General features: G+C 36.6%; 1 protein-coding gene across 2 annotated transcripts; it reads right to left on the bottom strand.

Moving 5' to 3' along the window:
* Positions 1–2160: 2160 nt before the first annotated feature.
* On the bottom strand, positions 2161–20421 carry ODF2L (outer dense fiber of sperm tails 2 like). 2 transcript variants are annotated; one of them, XM_064719867.1, is made up of 16 exons: positions 19930–20421; positions 18515–18676; positions 16981–17043; positions 16679–16750; positions 14855–14971; positions 12603–12788; positions 11514–11623; positions 9924–10059; positions 9271–9381; positions 7991–8095; positions 7235–7381; positions 6626–6682; positions 5245–5330; positions 4998–5160; positions 3928–4053; positions 2161–3273 (listed from the first exon to the last, which is right to left on the bottom strand). In XM_064719867.1, exons 1-16 carry the CDS (start codon positions 20032–20034, stop codon positions 3145–3147), a joined length of 1875 nt encoding a protein of 624 aa, XP_064575937.1. In that variant the 5' UTR covers positions 20035–20421; the 3' UTR covers positions 2161–3144. The 2 variants fall into 2 exon arrangements, with proteins under 2 accessions (XP_064575937.1, XP_064575936.1); XM_064719866.1 differs by lacking the exons at positions 6626–6682; positions 18515–18676; positions 19930–20421 and having other exon boundaries at positions 16981–17040.
* Positions 20422–22616: the final 2195 nt, after the last annotated feature.

Genomic DNA, 22616 nt, shown 5'->3' with positions numbered 1-22616 from the left:
GGGAATCCAGGTCAGCTCTTTGAGATCTGCCAGTTTCAGGACTCTACATGCTTACAATTTTAACTAATTGAAGCCAAAAGATTGCAATAGAATATGGAAATGTACTAGCCAAAGTGAATCTGTCACAACCTCAAATCACTTCATTTATTGTAACTCTGAAATCTTGTCCCATTATGAAATGTGTGCAGCAGTGTATCCCACGCTGACAAAGGGGCACCCTACAGGTTCAAATGTGGTTTTGAAAGCTACTAGCAACAGTCAGAAGTGCTTCCCAGAGCCTGTTTCTTCCTGCCCAGCTGATGCCTGCCTGGCCAGCAGTAGCACACTGCTCATGAGGGGTTTGGGCACACTCATCCTCACCTAACAGCTCCTTAACTCCTGGCTAACTTCTGTGTGTGCAGACCAGTCAAGAAATGAAGTATCCTTTTAAACTGTGCATATTCTGCTGCCAGAGTCTCAATAAACTGATTTAAAAGCAGATCCATAGCAATCAGACTGAAGTTGTTCCTGGAAAACTCCACAGCAAAAAAAAAAAAAAAAAAAAGAAAAAGAAAAAAAAAAGAGAACAAATTAATTAACATGGGTAGCAAATAAAGCAATACAGCAAGATATAGGGGGGATATTGTAACACTGCAGGTGGCTTTGATTTGATTTACAAGAACACTTGGCATCAGTTCAGCCATGAGTTCTCTTACATATCTTGGATCATACTGAGCCAGCTTCTGCAAAAAATTACTACAAAATCCTTTCAAAAAATTCTACAACACACACCGTGTACATTTGACTGTGTACCTTAGTAAGCCTACAGTAAAAATGGCTTCTTACTAGGAAATCTAAATAAACTGGGATATAGAATGTAGTGTTTGAATCTTTTTTTCTTTCTCTGCTCTGTTCTTAACCAGCTAAAATCTCTTTCTATTGGAAGAGCTCATCACTGAAAGCATGGTCAAGCTTTCATACAGAATCTCTGGGTTTTACTGCTTTTCTGGCCAAGGACTTTCTGCACAGCAGCAGAGAAACATTCCTGCTTTCTAAGGGGCCTGTGACAGAACAGTATCTGATCAAAAATATAATCACAAAAGCAAGCACAGCACGGACCAGGAACTCTGGGTTTTGTACTTTTTCTGTCCACACTTACAGTAAAATAAGAGGTTTAATCTGACTGTATTTGAAAACTGCAACAGCATGTTCAGCTTTTTTTTTTTTGAGAAATGACAAAATAAAATCACATTGGAAAAAAGGCTGAGAGGTGAAATGGTGGCAACACCATCCTTACCAAAGGCTTCTAAAATTGTTAGAGAAGACAATACCCCCAAAAGCAAGCATAATTAGTCTATTTCTTACTGTAAAACTGTGTCACTTTGCTACGTGATGCAGATGGTATAAATTGCTTTGAAGAAAAATAGTAGAATCCCAAAATGCAGTCAAATCAGTACAGCTGTATCCAAGAATTTTGTGGCAGAGCATACAGAATTCTACACTGCAAAATGAACAAGGCAAGAACTAATTTAGCTATATATTACACAGTTACTAAAAATACAAGCAGCAATCTCAAGTAAATGCTCAATCCCTCAGTAGTTAGACAAAATTTTATTATTTGCTTTATTAGAAAGAAACAATTCACAATAATTTCTTCTAAATTAATTTTTAAAATGCAAAAGACATGATAAGCTAACACCAGTTCAAAACGGAGCTGAGGAAAACCAAATTATCCTTGCAACTATCAGCCCTATTTCTACCATGGAAAAAAACCCCCACACAACAAAAAGGTAATGGAGAACCATAAAAAGAAACAAAACAAACTAAAAAGGAAAAAAAATCTAATGAAAGGTGTACAGTTTTTCAGTATGAGCTCTGGAAAACCACTCATGCACTGGAGTGAACAATTTATTTCTGAACTCTTTCCTTCATACATGATGACTTTCAAAAAGGTTTTTTGATATTTTATAAGTAGCACAACCAGAACTAAATGAATCCAAATGTTTGTGTGTATGTGTGTAATGCAAACCCCCCAAATTTAAAATAAATATTTGCTACTAACATGTCATATAGAATAAATGGAAATTTTATTTTTAAAAAGTGCACAGAAACAGATCATTAGCACACACCAGTATTTGTTAAGATGGATAAGCATTTGCAAAAAAAAAGGTCTGTATTCAACACATTAGTAACAACTAACAATGAAATAGAATAGGTATTGCCTATGCATAAACAAACTTAAGGTTTTGGTCAAAAAACATATATTATTTAAGTACACATTGTAAATCACATATATTTAACTGAAGGTACTATTTTTGAAAAACAAATCATAGCATATGTCTACAAAACTAATTAGAATTTAGAACTGAAATTAGATCAAGAATTGTTTCTTATATTAATCCTGTATCAGCTGAATATTTACATGTGTTTTACTTGAGGCACAGGTCAGTCTTATTGAACAGCAGCTCTTGAATTCAGACAAATACTTAAATATCTCACTGGAGCTGTGTCACCAGGGTATATCAGCACATCCAGAGCTTAAACTATACCTGTATCTAAAAATTTTTCCTACTTATATTTATAAAATGCTACTATAGTATATTCCTGAGCATAATGATGAGATGTAGAGAAAAGTGGCTGGATGGGACAGCCTTGTGGTGGCAACTCTTCCATGTAGTGTAGGACTATACTGGGACTAAACTGCAGGGGAAAAAAGAGAAGGAACCTAATGATCTCAATTTTTGTCTGTTTTAATAGGTAAGATATCATTGAATTGAAAGCTAATCTGTGGTCATTTGCATTTACCATGGACTAAAAGGACTCAGGTAAGATTTTACAGGCCAGGACATTGACAGACATTGTGTGCACACCCCACACACACACACCTGCTGCTGCAGCCGTGCACTCAGCCTGGCCCTGCTGTGCCCTGGGGAGCACAAAGGGTTCTGCAGCAACACCAGCCCCATTCCCCACGTGTGCCCAGCCCCTGGCACACAGCAACGCCTCACCTGCTGCTCCTGCCCACAACAGATGTCTTCCCAGGGAAGAATTAACATCAAAAAATTTAATCTGTCAAAATAATGTAAGGCCTCAATGGCTTTGTCTTCAACAAGACTGGGAGCCCAATCCTGACAAGTTTCTCTACTATAAAATAGATTAAAGAATTCAGCCAAACATTGTAACATATGCATCTTTCAAAAACTGCACATAATTCTGGATGCTCTGGTTCTTGATCACTGACTTCTGTAGGCGGTTCTCCAGCTCTTTCAGATGTACTTCATGATGCTTTTCATTCTAATGAAAAAAGAAAAATGCACAGAAACTTAGAAAAAAAATATAAAGCAATGAAAATAATAATCTAAGACACAAAGTACCTAATTTTTATAGCTTTATTTCCCTGTAAACATTTTCAGAGGCTCCACAAAAGCAAAGGTGTTAAAAATAGCTTCAAAGGATAGATGCTTTTCTTTATATTGTCAGGACCAAAGTGAATATGTTTGGATAGACTTAAAATCAAAAAAAGGCCTACAATAATTTATAACAATTATAAATTCAGATTACTGGCATTAACTCAGGAAAGAAAAACAAGCTATCACTACATCATTATGATATTGTAATGCACCTAATCAAATGTAGAGATGTTTCCTGAACATAATTGATCTGAGGGAAACTACAACTTCATACTTTATTTCTTTTTCATCTTGCTGTGTAAACTTGACTGAGTAAGAGTTGTAAACTCAATATTATTCAAGTGATTTAGTTAGATTGGACATCTGTTAGGTTGATGGGAAATGTCAATGTACAAAGTATATTGTAAAGTTGAATTAATTTACTGCTCTGAAAAGTGTGTCTCCACTGTATTAGTAGTGTGTTTTCAGTAAAAGGAACTTGGTTTTGTAAATGGTGATGTGGGGATTTCTTGAATCACAAACAGCATTATTTACTCACATGGTGAAATAAGCAGAGGAGTTGCTTTTTTTCTTCTTGCCTCTTTCTCACTTCAGCTTCAAGAAGCATCAGTTTTGTCTGAAAGGCCTGTTCTCTGTATGACATTTTTTCCCATTCTTCAGCTACCTATAAAAGTAATGAGAGAGAAAGGCTATATATGTTATATATATATACACAAAATATATTTATAAATTATATATGTATTACATATATATTTACTTTTAAAGCCAAAATCAAATTATTTTCTTATATTTTAACATTACTAGCTCTATTTCCTATTCTTTAATCTAATACTTAATTTATTTCCCATGCCCAGGACTTAAACAAATCTGAGAAATATTCTGGCTAAATTTGAAAGCTGTTTCAATTTGGAAAAAATTGTAATACAGTGGGAGTGGAACACTTTATAGCTTATTTTCAAGTTAAGCCAAAATTTCAGTATTTTCAAGACCAAAAAATATCCTCAGACAGTAGTGAAAAAAAATCAGATGGTTATTTCTACATTTTTAATCTGAAATTTTAACTTCATACATTTTTTCTGATTAAACTAATATAATTCAATACAATCTAAATTTCTGCATTTTCTCTTTAATTTGATTTACCGTTTGCATAATTTCAGCAAATGATTTTACAGATAAAATTCTGCTTAATATAGAAAGAACCTGTTCTTCCTCTAAAAAGAGAGGGATTTCAACACCAACGTTCTTGTGGGCTTTTATAACAAAGAAAACAAAAGGTAAGATTAAGCTTTTGTATAGAAACTTTTTGCCATATGTGTGGGATTTAATAGTAGGTGGTTTACGAATTTTGATTTATCAATTAAAAAAAATGATAATAAAAGGTTGGTAAATTGAAACTTGGTATTTATTTCCATAGTATCCAAATTTGACAAAGAAATTGAATTGTTCCATCCATATTTGAAACATGAAGGAATTCACAGTAACTGTTTAGTATTTCTTCCTACATGCAAAATAGTCTTGTCCCAAGCTTTTTTCTCAAGCTTAATTTTAATGCTGTTTTTAAATAGAAAGTAGCAAACAAGATTGAGACATGTAATAAATCACCAATACCCTTTTTCTCCCTTCTTCCAAAGCAGATTCAAGTTGTCTGGTCAATGCATTATATTCTGCAATTTTCTCTTCAAGCTGCAATTTACTGCTCTGAAGACTCTCATCTTCTTTCCTGAGCTGGTAAGCAAGTTCTTTATTCTGATATTCCACCTGTCCTAATTGCCTTTACACAAAACAGATCAGTGCATTATAATTCACTATAGCAGAAAAGTGTAGGAATGAATTTTGATCAGATTCTTCAAGTTACCTTTGAAGATCTCCATATTTCTTCTGAATGTTACAGATCTCTTCTTCTAAGCAAAGACTGCCCATAGAAGTTACACTGTGGTTATCCTGTGAAAATGACAATTTGTTTCTAGTTGAAGAGACCTCTATGTAGGATCTTACTGGAGTAAAGTAAGCCTGTCTATTAAAATCCATCAAAAAATTTAACTGTAATTTCAGATAAATGCTGTTTATTCAGACAAACGCTATACTATAATCAAGTAAATGTTATCTTGTATTATTGCACCTTGTAAAAATATCTTAAATTAGTAAATTAGTAAAATTAGCTAAAGTTGGAGACTAAAATTTAGTGTGAAAATTTAGGCTGAAAATCCCCTATGTAACCAAGTCCTAAAAAACTCCATGTGCTGCCCATGCAGCCTTGTGTATTAGGGCCAGCTAAAAAGGCTCCCTCACAGTACAGTCACAGCAAGCATAAAAGCAACACTGCATATACATCCAGTTATCACAGCAGAACAAGGCAGCACGGGCAAAGAACTTCATAAAGAAGAGAATATAAAAAAAGGACAAGTTCATGAAAAGAGATACAGCAGCAACAGCTGAAGGAAGCAAGAAGACAGTCTTCTACTGCTCAGCATCCAGTGTGCTAAACTTTTATACACATTTTCCTTCAAATCTCAGTAGCAATGGGATTATTGCTCCTTCTTGCACCCATCAGCAGCCTGTCAGCAATAATCAGGCACATCAGCAGTTACAGGGGTGACCACCACCATTCTTTGGACCACCTCAAGCAGTCCCATCCAGCAATCTGAGCTCATCTGCTGATTGTGTTTATCAGACCTGCAGGCTGTTCAGGCAGCAGCACACTGGGAGTAGCAGAAATTAGTCCAGATGAACCCAGGAGAGGAGCAATTGCTCCAAAATGAATTTTCCTAAATTCTGGTCATAGAGTCAAGTGTAAAGTACATCAATCACCAAGACTTAATGCTGAAATTCAACTACTGTTCCACCAGACTAGTGATTATATTCCCAATTATTGTGCTATACTTAAGAGGTTCTTCTGCACTTTTTCAAGGAAACACGTAGTTAGATTAAAATGACATTCATCGTTTTATATGATGTATAAATTTTGCACCTCAAAATTAATTATTGTTTAAGTACTTGATTTAAGAGTTTATGAACATTCCTGGAAGAATAAAAATCAAGAGCAATGTTTTATATAAAGTCTATAGGACCACAGAGACTCACAGTACTTTAGCTGTGGTTTTCCTGCTGACATAGCAGGATGATTAGGCCCCTTTCCCACCCTACTAACTTAAAAATCTTTGTCATTTGTGCTCTTCTAACTTAAAAGCACATTAAAATAAAGACAAAAAACAATAACCAAAAAATCCCAAACCTACCCTGCCATAGAAATTGATGTCAGAGAAAAAAAAAGTCCAGGAAAATTCATTTTCAGGCTTTAGAGAAAATACAAGCATTAGCGTTAAATACAGCTAAAAATTGCAATTATCCTATTAAAGCGTATTTTAAAAGTACTTACTCAATTAAAACATTTTAAAATGTTATACATCATCAAGAATATAATTTATCTGATTAAATATTGTGTGGTTTATTAATTTGCCATTAAAAACAAAACTAATGTAGAATTAAATTGTTCTATTAGATACAAAAAATATCAAGACTTGCATTTATTTCCAGGGAAGAATTCTGCAACACATCTCAGGACACAGGTATTCAAAAAGATCAAAAATATATTAATTATAAAAGTTACAAGCCTCACCACATAATGAATTCACATAAATACTGTTGGCAACAGCTTTATTTGCATTATCTGATTTCCCCAGAAACTGATTTATGATTTATGAAGATTTCCCCAGAAATTTTGATTTATGAAGAAAATAACAAAGGAAACCTCACCACTGTCACACACACCAATAGCAAAATGCCCCAGTGACATTTTACCACATAATTTTCTCATTTATCTTTAGAAATCAGCATGTTCTAACCACCTGAAGCTCCAGCTCCCTGAGGGTTTTGCATTTCTGTGCACAGATCCTTTCCCAGGCCAGAAGTTTTTGCTGGTTTTCCTCAGTTGCTTTCAGCAAGTCACAAACATGTTCTAACTCCTTTAACTCAGCCTCCATTTTGTGCCTCACCTGCATAGTAGCATCACAGGAGAAAAATGTAAATGTAAACCCATAAATTAATTGTAACACTTAATGGATTTTCAGGTGGGTAATAAAGCTAAAATTCTATACAAGTAACATGTCACCTATTTTATAAAATACAGACAAAGATACAAGTTCTTTTCTGATACTTAAGAATATGCTGTCTTCCAGTGTTCAGCTCCATCTGCTGAAAAATTGATAACTCATCTCTGTATGGAGTCTCAGTCTTAACTGTTAGTTAAAAAGAAAAGAACTTACAATAGGTTTGCTTCCATGTGCAACTTTCACAACTGTTCTGTCAAAAAGATAGTTTCAAAATCATCAACAATAAAATCACACTTTTGAAGGTGATAAAGGAATTCTGGAATTCTAAAAAAGTAGCCAAACTACTTAGTAATTGGACTAGAAATCATTGTTCCACTGTTTGTAATTGTGAGGTATCCGAAAAGCACCAGCTTTAGATAGCAGTCAGTAAAACTCAGAAATTTAAAACCAAGAGACAGTACCTTGTGACTTCTAACAAGATCACAAAAATTTAGAAAAGACCTGTGTTCTACAGAATTATTTGGGAACATTCTTTACTACTGAAAAACTTACCTTATCTGCTTCTAAGCATTTGTTTTCTGTTATTTTTGTGTTTTCATTTAAGACTGTTTCATATCTGGATTTCAATTCTTCCACAGCAATTTGTCTTTTTTGTACCTAGGACAACATACATTATTCACATACATTTGCAAGGTCCTTCTTTTAAATATAGAAAAGGTAGAATCATTAGTATGAAGCATAAAGGAAAACATCTGACTTCTAAGCAGTATCTCAAAATTTATTATTTGAAGTTATTTATTTTCATTATCCTACTTGTCACAGCAAGTACAAAATGATTCCAGGTAAAGAGCACTGTCATATCAGCAGTGTGTTATCAACAATGGAGAATGAGCTGCAGCTGTGCTGTAGAAGCAGCCAGTGTGACTCACACCTCTGTCCCCACAAAACTGTCACTGGCACTTCCCATCTGGAGTCACTACAGCCCTGAGCTGGGGAATTCACTCCACTCACTGCTTGAGGCTGGCTGTTACCTGGAACTACATCTACCATCCTGAACCTGGCTGCAGCTTTAATTGTGATGATGCATTCCAAAGACAAGCTCTCTGCCTCTACTCTAGATTTTGTATCATGTCTTTCTTTTCTCTTGTCAGTGAGTAAAACAAATCAGTAAGTGAAGAATGTCAATGAAATTGTGTCTATACTACAGCATAAATAGACACATATTTGAATCAATGTTCTAAAACTCCTGTGTGAATAAAGCCAAATACAAAAACTGAATTGATAAAAAGCCCATTATAAGTTTGATTTATTTGTTTCACTGGTATTTCTTTGTGGATTTCCCCACCGAAATAAAACAACTCAAATAACCCTATACTCATAACCCTAATATATATTTCTTGAATGAACTTGGATTTCTTGAGCTTACTTGAATACTGATATGCTCTTAGGAATGTGAAGATAAAATATGGCCAAGTAGAGGTAAAATATCATCAGTTTATCCACTGAAGACATCAGACTCAAACTTTTTAAACATCTCGTTTACTGGGTCACTAACCTGCTTTTTAGCAAGCAAATCTTGTCAAAGCAATCTTGTCTTGTTGGCTTCAATGAGCTTCAAGTACAGACAATGTGTACTTGCAAGTGTGTGGAGACTATTCTTCCATAGGGTCTGTAATAGCAATTTCTTCTTTCATACTCAATATTACAAAAATAGTACAATCCCAATGACAACAAAACAGATTTATTACAGACAAAACCTTTATAATTTCCTCAAAATGGCTTACAAATTTAAAAAAGAAACATACTTGAAGATTTCAAACATGCTAAGTCACCTCATTTTTACTGTGTTCTACAAGGTTTTCCTGTAGCTTTGCTTTTTCTTGCAGATGAAGCAACTCATATTCAACAGATACTGTACTTTTCTCCAATGTAGCAAGGGAAGCCTTGATCAAAAATAGAAAATATAAAAATGTTAAGAGTGTTACTAAAATAACACATTCTACAATATGATATTACCAGCAAGTGACTGGCACTAGGAAGAGTAATGTAAGTATTTTTTCTGTCAAACAAAAATGATAGCCTATAGTTCATTTGTCAGCTCATCAGAACACTTCTATTGCACAATAAAACCTGCAAACTCTTTCAAAATTGAAATTAATAATTAAACTCAGTTCTTTCATTTGAAAGAAAGTTTAACAAACATAAAAGAACAATTTCTACTTAAGAAATTGTGCAGTTATTGACAGTAAAATAAACAGCATCCTGATTAAGCAGATATATCATCAGACAACCTTGTTCCTGGCTTTGCCATAAATTTCCACTGGAAAATTTTCAGCATCTCCTTTGTCCTTACTATTATAAATGGACAGCAAACCTTATTCTGCAGGTCTGGGGTCTCTAGACAGAAGGTCCAAAGAGAATTAACATGGTTGATCATTAATGTGTGAGAAATGTAGAGCCATTCAACAATGATTTATAATCTCACCTTTAATTTTTTGTTTTCAAGGTAAATATTTTCATTTTCAGAGTTAACAGAATTTAGCTGTCCAAGAATTTCCTCTTCTGAGTTTCTTCTCCATTTCTCCCTTCTTTCTACATCTTCCATCAGGCCTTGGATCTGACTTGTAAGACAGGCAAGTTCTCTATAATACACAATGCTTCCAAAACTCTCACTATGAAAATGAAATTGAACTTTAACACATTCCCCTTTGTAGTATATATATATATAAAAGGGGGAATGCATTTATGCATCCAAAGAAAGGATTATCTGCTTATATTCTGAAATAAACTCTGCAAGAGGAGAGTTTCTACTCCAAGGAAGGTGTCTTAGCTCAGTTACAGAACACCAAATGATACTCCCAAGAGAACTATGCATATGCACACTGTACAAAATATAATTATATTGAATTTATAGGGTATAGCACATAATGTCCTACTAAGAACACTCCTTAGCTACTTAGGAATGTTATTACTTTCTTTTATTAAAAGCAGCAAACTATGCTAGGCCTCATTTTTTGCTTTTTTTGGTTAATAAAGTTCACAAAATTTGTTTTGCTGTTTAGTCAGCCACACACTGCTTAGTAGAACAAATCTTGTTAGAAGGGCACATTTCAAGCAAAGACTTGTATTTTCAGCTGAAATGAAAACAGCAAAAACCAGCTGGAAGCAGAATGAGTATTTGTTCTTTCTTAGATGCCTTCCTATGCACACTGGACCAACAGTGGGCTAGAGAGATTTCTGGACTGATGTCATCTACTTGCCCTGTGGTTAAATTTTAAAATCTGCTGCAAGTATTTTCAGAAATGCCAGATTTTCTGGGAAAAAAAAAATATTCAAGCCATTTTAATGTGAGTTGTTAAATACTTGAGCATGAATCAAGTTCTCTGTGAAACAAACATTATCTCGGACCTAGAATAAAGGCATCTAACAGTTTCTTTTGCTGGTTTAAATTATAGTCTATATTTCTACCAACAGAAATGGTAAAAGGATGTTTGTCATTGTCTGCTCAAAAAAATAACATATCCTTCATGTACATTAAGATTGACTGTGTAGTTTGAACAAGGTTGGATCATTTTGTTCTGCTTTTCTCTATATCAGTGAACTGTTCGAATGGCATCTGAGAACTCCTCTCTATCCCCTATGAGGTGAGGCATTAGGGAAACTGAAATAATTTGGCCATCACTACTCTGAAGTAGGACCTACAAGACAAAGAGCCTTTTTCTGTTCTGTAAACACAAGGGTTAACACTCAAGCTGTTGAATCAGTTATTAAATAAGTGGTTATGTGGAGGCTGCATAGGAGCTGCCAGCAAGTTCAGGCTGATCAGAAGTATGCAGGAAAAGGAATATGTTCCTTACTGGTAAAGGGGAATAAACCTTCAAAAGAAGTGAAATGCAACAGAGAGGAGGCTAAAAATCTTAAATTTGTTCTTATTTCCAACTTCCAAATTCTGCTCAGAATTTTAAAATATTAATAAACTCATTTACATTGTCAACAATGAGTATTGCACTACTAAATATCAACACCCTGTGACCATAGAAATAAATAAACAAAAAAGATCAACAGTCCAACTTACTTCTCAAGACCTTCTATTTGAACTTCTAACATTGTCTTTTCTTCAACTATTCTATCATGCTGGTTTTTCCAGACATCAGAAGCTGACAGTATCTCACCCAGTCTGACTTCCTAGAGAATGCAGAAATTATAAATTATGTAACAAAAGAATGTCACTGAAGAATGTCATTTAATTCTATAAAATTTAGATAATAGAGATATTTAAAATAAGACCGTTTTATTGGATCTCCCTTGTACAAATCAATATAAATTTTCTCTCATCTCAAAATAAAATCAACAAAATTCCCCATATTTTTAAAAATCAAATCTATGTACAGATTTCCTTTCAAGGCAGAGACATAGTTAAACACTGGTACTGTATATCAACTGTAGAATACAACATTTCAAAATTTAGGATGATAATCTTTTCTTACAAAAAAAAATTGTCTTTAATACATCTCTACTACATATAAATGACATTAATAATAAATGAATAAAATTGTGCTAAAATATCATAAGAATGACAAATGCTAGCTGGGTAAGAAATTAAGCATTAGGTAAAATCCCTTAAATGAATATAGATAAAACTACTGATAGGCAAAGCAAGATTCCAAGGAACAACTTGGATTAAGGAACTTTTATGTTTGGATTTGGAAAAGGTTCAGAGGAAGCAGCTTAGAAACTACAAGCTAAGTAACCACATGAGACATCACATATTAATAAATCAAGAAAACTAACACTCCAAACCTCAGCCATGGATTCTCAGTTAGTACACTGTATTTCTGAGTTAGTCAGTGCTTATCCACAGAGGACTAACAGGAGGACCAGGAAAGGTTTAACCAAAAGCTGATGACACTCCTCTTACCTCCTACAGCTTAAAATGTTCAACCTCTTAAGACAACCACTAAATTTTAACAAAACAAAAGCAGTTAGTAGTAATAGCTTTCAGGACACCTATAGCAACCTTTTCCTTAAGAAATGAGCAGCAAAACAAAAGACATACAAGCACAGCAAAATGAAACAAATTTTTCTATTTTCCACAGGTGAAAGTCTTTCATTTGTTTAATTTCAAACCATACAACATAACATTGCTCATAGCATAGTCACTCACATGTTCTTTTATTTTAGAGGTTACATCTTTCACAGTTTCTTCTAAGAGTTGAGCTCTTTGTTTCTGGGATCTTATTGCTTTTTCCAGAGCTATCTTCTTTTGCTCACTTGTTTCCTTTAAGGCTAACTTCTGGCACTTGTATTCACCAATTTGATGTTTCCACTCTGCTATTTTATTTTTTAGAGTCTGCAGCATAATTAAAATCAAAGATTCAAATTCAAAGCCTTACAGATAATTTTGTGCTATAAAATAATTAGGAAGAGCTGTTACATTTATAACATCTGTTTCCATATAATTTTGGTATCTCAAATCCTGTGGTTGATACAAGGAGCTAGCTAAGTACAACAGTCAAGAAGAAAAACACAGGGAGAAAGTCATTACCAAGATGAAAAGAGGAGGCTGAGAGGGGGCAGGGGAAAGAGAGCAATCTAACCATGTCTGTGTGTTCTTGCAAATGGATGCAGAATTTCCACCTGCAAGGCATGGTATCAACACTACATGATGATATTCATTTAGAGCAATACCAGACTGTTTCAAGGAGAATCTCAGATCCATTTATCAAAAATGATCAAGCTACCAATAGACAATTAATTTCAGAAAGACAAGTGTAAGTCCTGTTCATATCTTTTACTATTCTTCCACCAAACTCCAGCAATTTAGGTAAGCCAGCAGTGTCAGCTTTCTTAGTTCAGTGATAAATATCCAAATTGTAGGAATGATTAATACATTTGTTTCCTTCCTTTTAGCCTAGGTCTGACACTACATTAGGCACTCCTAGTTAACTACTGAACCTGTGGATGGGCCAGCCTTATTCAAGGTACTCATTGAGAGTTGCTATAAAATATGCATATTATGGGTACCTCTCAGTAAAGTTCCTGCTAATGGCCCAAAATTTTACAGAATCAAAGCAAAATGTATGTGGTTTTCCAAGTGAAAGATGGCCTCAGGTACCAGGATTCACCGAAAAGCAGAAGTACTACTTAAAACAAAAAAAGGAAATTACAAAAAATACCCAAATATACAAAAAGGTTTTCCTATATAAAAACTTACAGGGCACCTAATAAAGAAAGATGTGACTTGAGGTCGTGGATTAACACAGCAAACAAAATTTCAGTTTATGTATGGATTTCAGCTGTCAGTGTAAGTAAACAGCTGCCATCCCCTGTTATAACCACAGGAGGTCAGAATCACACTAAGAATAAATGCTTTGGGCATTCGCGAGCGGCTGAGGTAAATTCGAATTGAGAACTAATTTTATAGGGGCAATGCTAAGCTTTTGCAAGCTTTTGTCTAGTTATTAACAAAATCAGCTCCAGGATTTAAGCTAGCAAACGACTTCAGCAATTTCTGAAAGTGATCAAAACTTATATATAAAGATTGAATGGCAATACAGCTGCACATCAAGTTATTTTATCTAATGAAAATGTTGTTAGAATTCTATAATTGTACTAGGTAGAACAAGAAAACAATTTTTATTTAGAAGAAAACATGAGACATTTATGCAGACATAGACATGTGATTTGAAATTGCCTTGCTACATGTTGGGTGACAATCTCAAATGATTCAATTAGCAGGGGATGCATGCTAGTAAAAGAGTTTGGAAATTAGAAACACATTGTTTTTAGCCAATGTTTTCTCATTCATGCCTGTGTTCTTGATAAGTTTCATATACTGTATTCTGAGGCCACATACAGCTGCAGCCTTTCACACATGACCTCCTCCTTGCCTTTAGAAAAGCCAGTAACTTATTCAAATGCTCAAATTTAACTTGTGCTTTTTAGAACAGAAAATGGAAATAATTTAACCTACTTTAACAAAGTGGATTAGGCATTAGTCATCAGTGTTTTACTTTCAGTCTACTAAGAGACATCGATTCTTCACAGACAATAAGAAGCAACAGGGTGTGGCTGTCACTGCTCTCTTACAACAGGAAGTCACCATAGGGACTTGCTTATCTCTTGACCATATGGAAACTTCTAGACAGTGCAGTTAAGTGAGTGCAAACACATCTATGCACCTTTCACTTTGCTCCACCAGAACTGTACAAGTGTGCATAAGTTGAGAAAAGACAAAACACCAACAAATAACCTTGCAGTTCAAATAGTGTGGTCAGGCAGATCTTGCAGAACATAAATGGTTATAATTTTAACTGTTTGGGATTTTTCTTCTATCAATAATTTGCTTTCAAAACAGGTTTGTTTGTTTTGGGTTTTTTCCCTATTTAACTGAAACACAAGTAAAAATATTTTGACCTGCATTTTCACTTTTAATTCATAATTTTCTGCTTCTTTCCTTTCAATCTGACGCTGCAGGTGAGCTTGTACTTCCTTTACTGATTTTGACAGGTGGTCCTGTCTCTGTATCTTGATCTAGGAAAGATAAACACAAATTTATTGTACAATGCTGTATCAGGCTCTCTGTATTTTTTCTACTATGCTGTAGTTTCTAACTGACATTTGAATGTCCTCAAAACCAGGAAAAGAAAAAACATGCTCTACAAGTATATTCACAAGCAGTAACTTGCTACTAACTGTATTAATGTTAAACAGAAATCACCAACTTGAAACAACTGACGTTTAATTTTATGTATAATATTTAATCTGAGTTTAAGTAGCAGGAATAAGGCCTGGGAGGATGAACTCAGACATCCAGGCTAGGGAAAGGCATCCAGCTAGCAGGATGACTAACACTGAGCCACACTGATCAGCTGTGCTCTAACTAGACCTGAACTGACTTCATTAAATTCCAAAGACCTTCATCTCCTATTAGAACTATTGATACATTTAATTCAAACTCCAATTTTGGGGGATATGTAAATCACAAGGGAAGAGGAAACTTATGTCACTAGCACTCAGATCAGATGATTCTATGAAATTTCTTTCAGTTTAATTCTTCTGGCTCATTCTAAGTAAGAAGTAATAAGGTAGATAAATATTGTGTTATCAGTATAGACTGCAAGAGACTAAAAGAATGTACCAGAGGAAGTGTTCATTATAGACACCAGTAAGAAAGGCAGATTCAGTCAAGTGTTGATGAAAATGCCATTTATTGAAATTAATGTAAGAAGAAACAAGGGACAGCACAGAAAATTATTTATCTTTTCAGATGGTAGGCACCCTAAATTGTCCAACATTAGGTAGTCTCCAGTTAGGGCATGGTGTGCCACATAGATCCCACCAACACTGAAGTCTGATGGCATTGGGGTCTCCAGAATTTTTATAGTCTTTTCTGTTCAGCATTTCTATTCTCAAGCAAAAAGATGTTTCCATGAAAATGTGCTCCTTCACTTCAAGATAAAGGCAAAGTCATGACAAGAGCCCCCAAAGGCTCCTCTATTATGACCAGCTGGTCAATAGAGGTTAATATCCAGCAGTCAAATGATATGTTCATTTGGTTAAGCAAAAAAACCCAAAAAAAAACAAAACAAAACAAAAAAACTCTGAAAGAAGAACCATGGCTCTTAAAAACCTGCAAGGAGTTACAAATATCAAAGTACACTGCTGACCCTGAAGGGTTTAACTGAGCCTATGCTGTCCCTCACTATTGCCCTGGAGATATTCAATCTGTAACACAGATTGCCAAACTGCCAGTAAAATAACTTTCCAACTTTTACAGCGCCCTCTTATACAGGAAAGTTCTCCCCTTTCAGTGCTGGTTTTTGCACTGAGCCCCTTCTTTTTGAATGAGCTCTCACCAGACCTGCCAGCCTTTGATGATATTAGCTCTGTTGTCTGTACTACCTTTCCTAACAGAGCCATGGAAAGCAGCTGTGAGCAGTATCTGTTTAGCTCATTCCATATTATTCCTTATAAATACTTTTCCCCCAGAATATTGCAAATCAGTAAATGAGAAGTCAAAAGCCACCTTAGGATATTAGTGTTAAGAATAACTGTATCCTTAGTTGGTTTGAATACAGTTTTGATGGTTTTAAGATAAATCTGTAGGAAACACCTTTCAGGATTTTATGTTTTTCATAGGTCTTTGAAATAATTGTTTTACTCAAAATTTATATTTTTTTGATTGGGAATCTAGTATGTTGGAAGAAAATATTCATTCTAATGGAACTGATCACTCACTTTTTCACACTGGAGCATGGATGAAAGTTCTTTAATCTGTTTCTCCCTTTCAAGTATTTTTTTCCTGAGATTCTTCATGGGAAAAAACCAACAAAGAAATTATTTTAATGTCTGTACACAACAAAGCATCAGAAATGCACAGTGATAGACATTTCAGATGTAAAACTAAGATTCCATTTTGTGATGGTAAATCACAAATACTCCCACTTTGCCACTCTTACTGGAAATTGTATGACTCTACAAGGTAGCCAATTTCAGATATTCAGCTTAGAAGAGAGAGAATCAAATTTCAATTTACTTACAGTATTCTGAATTTCACTTTCACTTAGCTCCTGCATCAAAGTGTCAATATTTTTACTGTTTAACTGCAACACAAGAAACATTAAAAATTTATTGTGATTATAACTGATTTTGTATTTTTCAATAGTTTTAAAGTGGTTACATATAGTTTGCTACATTTTTAAACCTGGTATACATTACTAGAAAAGCTCATACTCACAAGCTACTTGGTGATTAAAACCTAAAGATTCAATTTATTTTGTGCATGGAACTTTGTAGCTGAAGAAACAAACCAGGGTCATTCCATACATCTATTTATTTCTTTATTTTATCTAGAAGGGCTCTAAATATCATTGATAAGTATTATTTAAGCATGTGGTTAAAGGGTAAAAGCATTTGTAGAATTCACAATATTTCAAAGACTAATATTAAGTGCTAAAGCCTTTCAGGAGCCTCAGTTATGAGAATTTGAAGACTGAGCTAGAAAGCATAAGGTGGAAGATCACAAAAATCAATTTGAGTTAACTCTTTGTAGAATTTATGTGCCCATGATATTGTCAACTAAACATTTATTTTAAAATGTCCTACTCTGTGTGTGCGTGCACAACTTCTATTTTAAAATAGCAGACTTGTGTGGCTTTCAGACTGTAAATCCAAGACAATTTAGTTTCACTAATGAGATGAACCCACAAACTCAAGTTGGAAACTTTGGTATCAAAATTTGACTAGAACTCCTTCATCTTATCCTGGCCTGCATGTATGAACATTCCTCATAATGTTCTGTCATCTCGATCCTATGCCTATCTGTAAAGTCAATCCATGGACCTCAGTTCTGCATCCAGGTTTCCACATTTGCATGCACAGCAAACTTATAAATATTGTATTCAGTACAAGTCCTAATCTTTCCTGACTGTACTGAATCAGATTTGCTGTCATCAAAAAATAATATATAAACAGGAATGGTGTTTTGTTGCCTGACACTGATTTATCAGCAAAAATACTTAGAAGGCTTCCCAGAAGAGAGAAGTGACCGGAAACCTAAATTTATCACACTATCTTTCCATTCTCAGGAAACAGTCTTCCCCACAGTTTGTTCTTTTTGAACTTTCTTTTTGTCAAATGACCAACAGAAAGCCTCATGCTTGTAAGACAACTAGCAATGTCTATGAAAACCTGAAAATTAAGTTGAAAATTAAAAAATAAACTTTGGAATAAACACCCATTTTGTTAGCTTCTCAAAGAGAGTTAAGAAAGTCAGTAATGACAAATTACATTTAATTGTAAGAGCAATCTACAATCTTCATCAGGTTTCTGTGTTCGTTCCACATGTGAGTTCTACATGTCTGTTGTTACACAGGAACTCACTCAGGTGTTTTAACAGACATAGTTCAACAAACTCCTTCCAAATTTTTAGGAATTTTCTTTGTGCATGGGACATAACAAAACAATCTTCCCACAATGTGTCTTATAAAGATTATATGGATTATATGACAACATGTTTCTTTCAGACTAGTGTAAGAAACGTACATTTCCATTGATTCTGTGTTTATGCCCTACATGTTTTCTTACTTGGTGTTCTAGACTGTCAGATTCTTTGCTCAGATCAGTAAAACACTTCCCATCTTGGATGGCTTGTGTAGTTCTGTGACAATCCTTTTTATCTGGCTGAATCAGTGAACACAGTTTTCCTGTTTCTCCCGGTGGCACACGTGTTTTTCCCTGAAATAGCATTCATAATTATGTAACATTTAGTTTTGCTCACAGTTAGGTCACTGATACTGCTAATTCAAGGATATCAACATAAAACAAGTCAGCTCCTCCAAAGAATCCTTTAAGAGAAAGTTTAAAGATTAAAGAATCATTTAGGACTTTCCCCAAGGATAAAAGCCTGCCATATCACAGGATGTACCCCCAAACAGTTTGCTCACAGAACACAGCTAATTCACAAGGCCAAGGCAGACTATCTCCAGTAAAGGTGAAGGCCAAGAGCTGCTCAGATTCCCATGTTGCTGTTTTTCACAGCAGACTTCTTCCAGTTTGGAGGCAGCAATGGCTTTCCTCTTTTCCCAAACTGGAAAAGCTTCTCACCAGGCCCAGCTGCTCAAGAAAATGATGGTGCCCATGCCATGGCAAGTCCAGAGCCATATCAGACCTAAAACCTAAATGAATCCCATTCCCTCCACTTCCTTATCAGGTACCAGCAACCTGTCATCACCCCTTCCCCAAACACCTCTCCCCTGCCTCCACCCCAGCACGCCAGAATGATTGATGCCTTCACCAAGCACAAAGTTATTGTTTACTCCCCTCAGTACTCCACTGACTGCTCATTATTTTTTCAGAAGTGGATTGTGTTGCCTTCTCCACCCACCAGGACCCATTTCTCCTGTGCTCAGCCTGTGCCAGGTGCATCTCCATCAAAGGGATTTGTCAGACTAAGAGTTTCAGCTCTTATATCCATATTGCCCTTCATATAATTGAGAAAATGAGTAACAAATTCAGGAAGTTCCCATCTTAAACAATCACAGAATCAGAATGCAGACTGCTCTCTTTTCAATTGGTCTGACAGCAAACAAGTACAATCAAACATCTAAGGTTTTTTTATTTTATATATGTGTATGTCTTGTTTTATTACGGGATTAGATTTCCTGGCAGACCTCAGCTTGTGTAACACAGTGCAACTCTCTGATATACAACCAAAATCAAGTTCTTGAATTTAATTACTTCCAGTGAAAACGGCACATTGGAAGATTAAACATCATGCTTCATTTATCATAGCAAATTGATATAAGCAGGAAAGAACAAAGAATATTGCCACAGTTTCAGTATAATGTTGCCATGTCCAGCACTGTCACTTGGCCCGTTTTTGAAATATCACCTACTTCACATCTATAACTAGGAAGTATATTTTAACCTTGTTAAAAAAACAAATGCAGTTTAAAAAATCAAACCTAACAGGAACAGAATGAACTTGCCTCAACAGTGTGAAGAATAAACTTTTCCTGAAGATCAAAGTCCAAGGAAGGAGCAGAACAGTCATGTACAGGTAAAGACAAGGATGCCCGTGATGATGATGACATTTTGATTTAATGCTGTATAACAAGACAATGTATGTCAACATATGTTGGAGTTCCACGAATCAGTAACTGAAACATTACTGGCATGCCAGGATGTTCCCACTTCAGTGGGACTGCTGGACTGGACCAAGCAGACCCCAGTCACAGCAGAGACGTAACACAGTTAATGCACCTGAAATCTTCCAAAAGAATTCACAATTTGCAATTGCTCAGCACTGAATTCACAAACAAGGTTTGCAGAAAGCAAATCCTTCCACAGCAGGAAACTGAATACACTCGAAGGACAAAGTAAAGCTCGCAATGCTACTTCCCACTTCCACACTCCTCAGCACAGAGGGGAGGCTCAGGGGCACAGGTCACTCAATGCCAGCCCTCACCCTGGGCCCACTTGGGCTCCCGCCTCACCAAAGGCCCCTGCGCCCGCTGCCTGGGTGTCCCGCAAGCCGCTCCCCAGCACCAGTCCTACGGGACACTGTCCCCTCAGCACCTCTCCTATGGAGCACTGTCCCCTCAGCGCCGCTCCAGTGGGCACTGTCCCCTCAGCACAGCTCCAGCGGCACTGGTCCCCTCAGCGCCGCTCCAGTGGAGCACTGTCCCCTCAGCACCTGTCCAGTGGAGCACTGTCCCCTCAGCACCTCTCCTATGGAGCACTGTCCCCTCAGCGCCGCTCCAGTGGGGTAGTGCCGCTCAGCACCTCTCCTGTGCAGCACTGTCCCCACAGCACCTGTCCAGTGGAGCACTGTCCCCTCAGCACCTGTTCAGCGGGGCACTGTCCCCTCAGCGCCGCTCCAGTGGGGCAGCGCCGCTCAGCACTCCTCCCGCGGGTCCCCACCCGCGCCCGCCGCTGCTCGCCGCCGGGAGCCGTTGCCGGAGCAACGCGCCGTTGCTGTTGCCGTTGCCGTTGCCATTGCCGGTGCTGTGCCGGCCCCTCTCGCGGCGGGGACAGGCTGTGATGCCCTCCCCGGGCTGGCCCTGCCCGGCGCTCCCCGCTAGCACCCAGTGCCCCCGGCCGGGGCCGTGCGGGCCGCAGCCCCCGCGGGCCCGGAGAGGCGGCATCGCCCCTTCCCCGGGAGCACGAGGGGAGGGGGGTGGGATGCGAAGGGGCCTCAGGAAGCGGCTGTGCCCCCTACTCCGGCGGGACGTGCCCGGCGCGCCCAGGAGGTTACTGTCCAGAAACCTGGAGACCTCTGGGGAGTTTTAGGTCCTCCAGATGATTGCTTTCTGGGTGTTTCCATTAATTTTTAAATTTTTTTTGAGGTTAAACAGTAAGTATTCATATAACCTGACTGTATGTGCAACAGATGTGTGGAAAGATCATTTGCAAATCATAAATTGTGCAAAACTGAGTGATCATGTGATCCAAACATGATCACTTGTACAGGTGCAAAGGTAGATATGTACATAGACACATATACTCACACATGATTATAATTTGAACACTTTGTTTTAAAAATCATGCTGATAGAAATGTTACTTTTTAAGATTCTAGGTAATAGCAGCGTCAGCAACTTACATTAAAAAATAAGCTTGAAAGAAATAATCAAAATAAAAATCAAACATATGCTTTGTCATCTTTTGTAAAAATGCCAGTGTGTTTTTTCTTCTATGCTGGCAATTTCAGAGAGCAGGCTACTCACTTCATATACTTTTTGGAGAATATTACCCAGCCATGTGTGCCTGGTAATAAAAATTAAATGCTAAATTTCAAACTTTTAAATTCAAGTAGACATGAAATCACTTCATTATCCATTCTGGAGTGAGTGCCCGATTGTATCTGAATTCCAAAGACAAAATCTTCCAAAAGAGATTTTGTCTTTGCTTGTGCAAAAGGCCTAAATCTTTGTTCTCTATAGGACCCACAGCCTCGTATTGAGAATTCACTATCTCTGACAGACCTTTGCTTCAGCACCACTGTTATGAGCTGTGGCTTTGGTACCCCATAGTCACCTCAGACAAAATTCTTAATTTTAGCTGCCCATAACTTGCTATAAGATTGGCTTATTTTAAAAAGAAAGCAATAAGTTTTTGGAATTTCCTAAAAATCTAGTCATAATTTATAAAATAACGCAAGCACTATCCAGCAGTGAGGGCTAATTAGCATGATAATTAGCATTGCACTCTGTACCTCCTAAACAAAGAATGAATTACAAGTTTCAGTCCTGAAAACCACATTTTAATGACAGTGGCAGAATCCACAGAGTGGAAAATAATGAAAGGAAACAGGACACACAGCTCCACAATGACATAATTACAGGCCTTATTAAAAGAGATGTGCTTGAGAGAAGCTTCTTTAGATACCACAGAAACACTGCTGAGTGTTTGTCACAGCTCATGACTTCATCTGCTCTAAAGGTATAATTGAACCTTTCATTTCCATGTCAGAAATTCATTACCTCAGTGTGTTTGCTCATTGGTTAATTTTGGCAATAGTCTGCTATTGCAAAAGCTGCAGATTTGCTGTGACCCTGTTAATATACTGTTCCTTCCCCACCCTTGTATGCACTGCTTGGTGCAGTACTGACCAGATCTGATTTCTCCAGCAACCCTTAGACACTCGCTGCCTCACACAGAAGTGGACATCAGGC

The sequence above is a fragment of the Zonotrichia leucophrys genome, chromosome 8 (assembly GCF_028769735.1).
Source record: "Zonotrichia leucophrys gambelii isolate GWCS_2022_RI chromosome 8, RI_Zleu_2.0, whole genome shotgun sequence".
Taxonomy (NCBI): domain Eukaryota; kingdom Metazoa; phylum Chordata; class Aves; order Passeriformes; family Passerellidae; genus Zonotrichia; species Zonotrichia leucophrys.
Note: the sequence above shows the minus strand (reverse complement) of the source record. Positions and strands in the feature narration are given on the sequence as shown.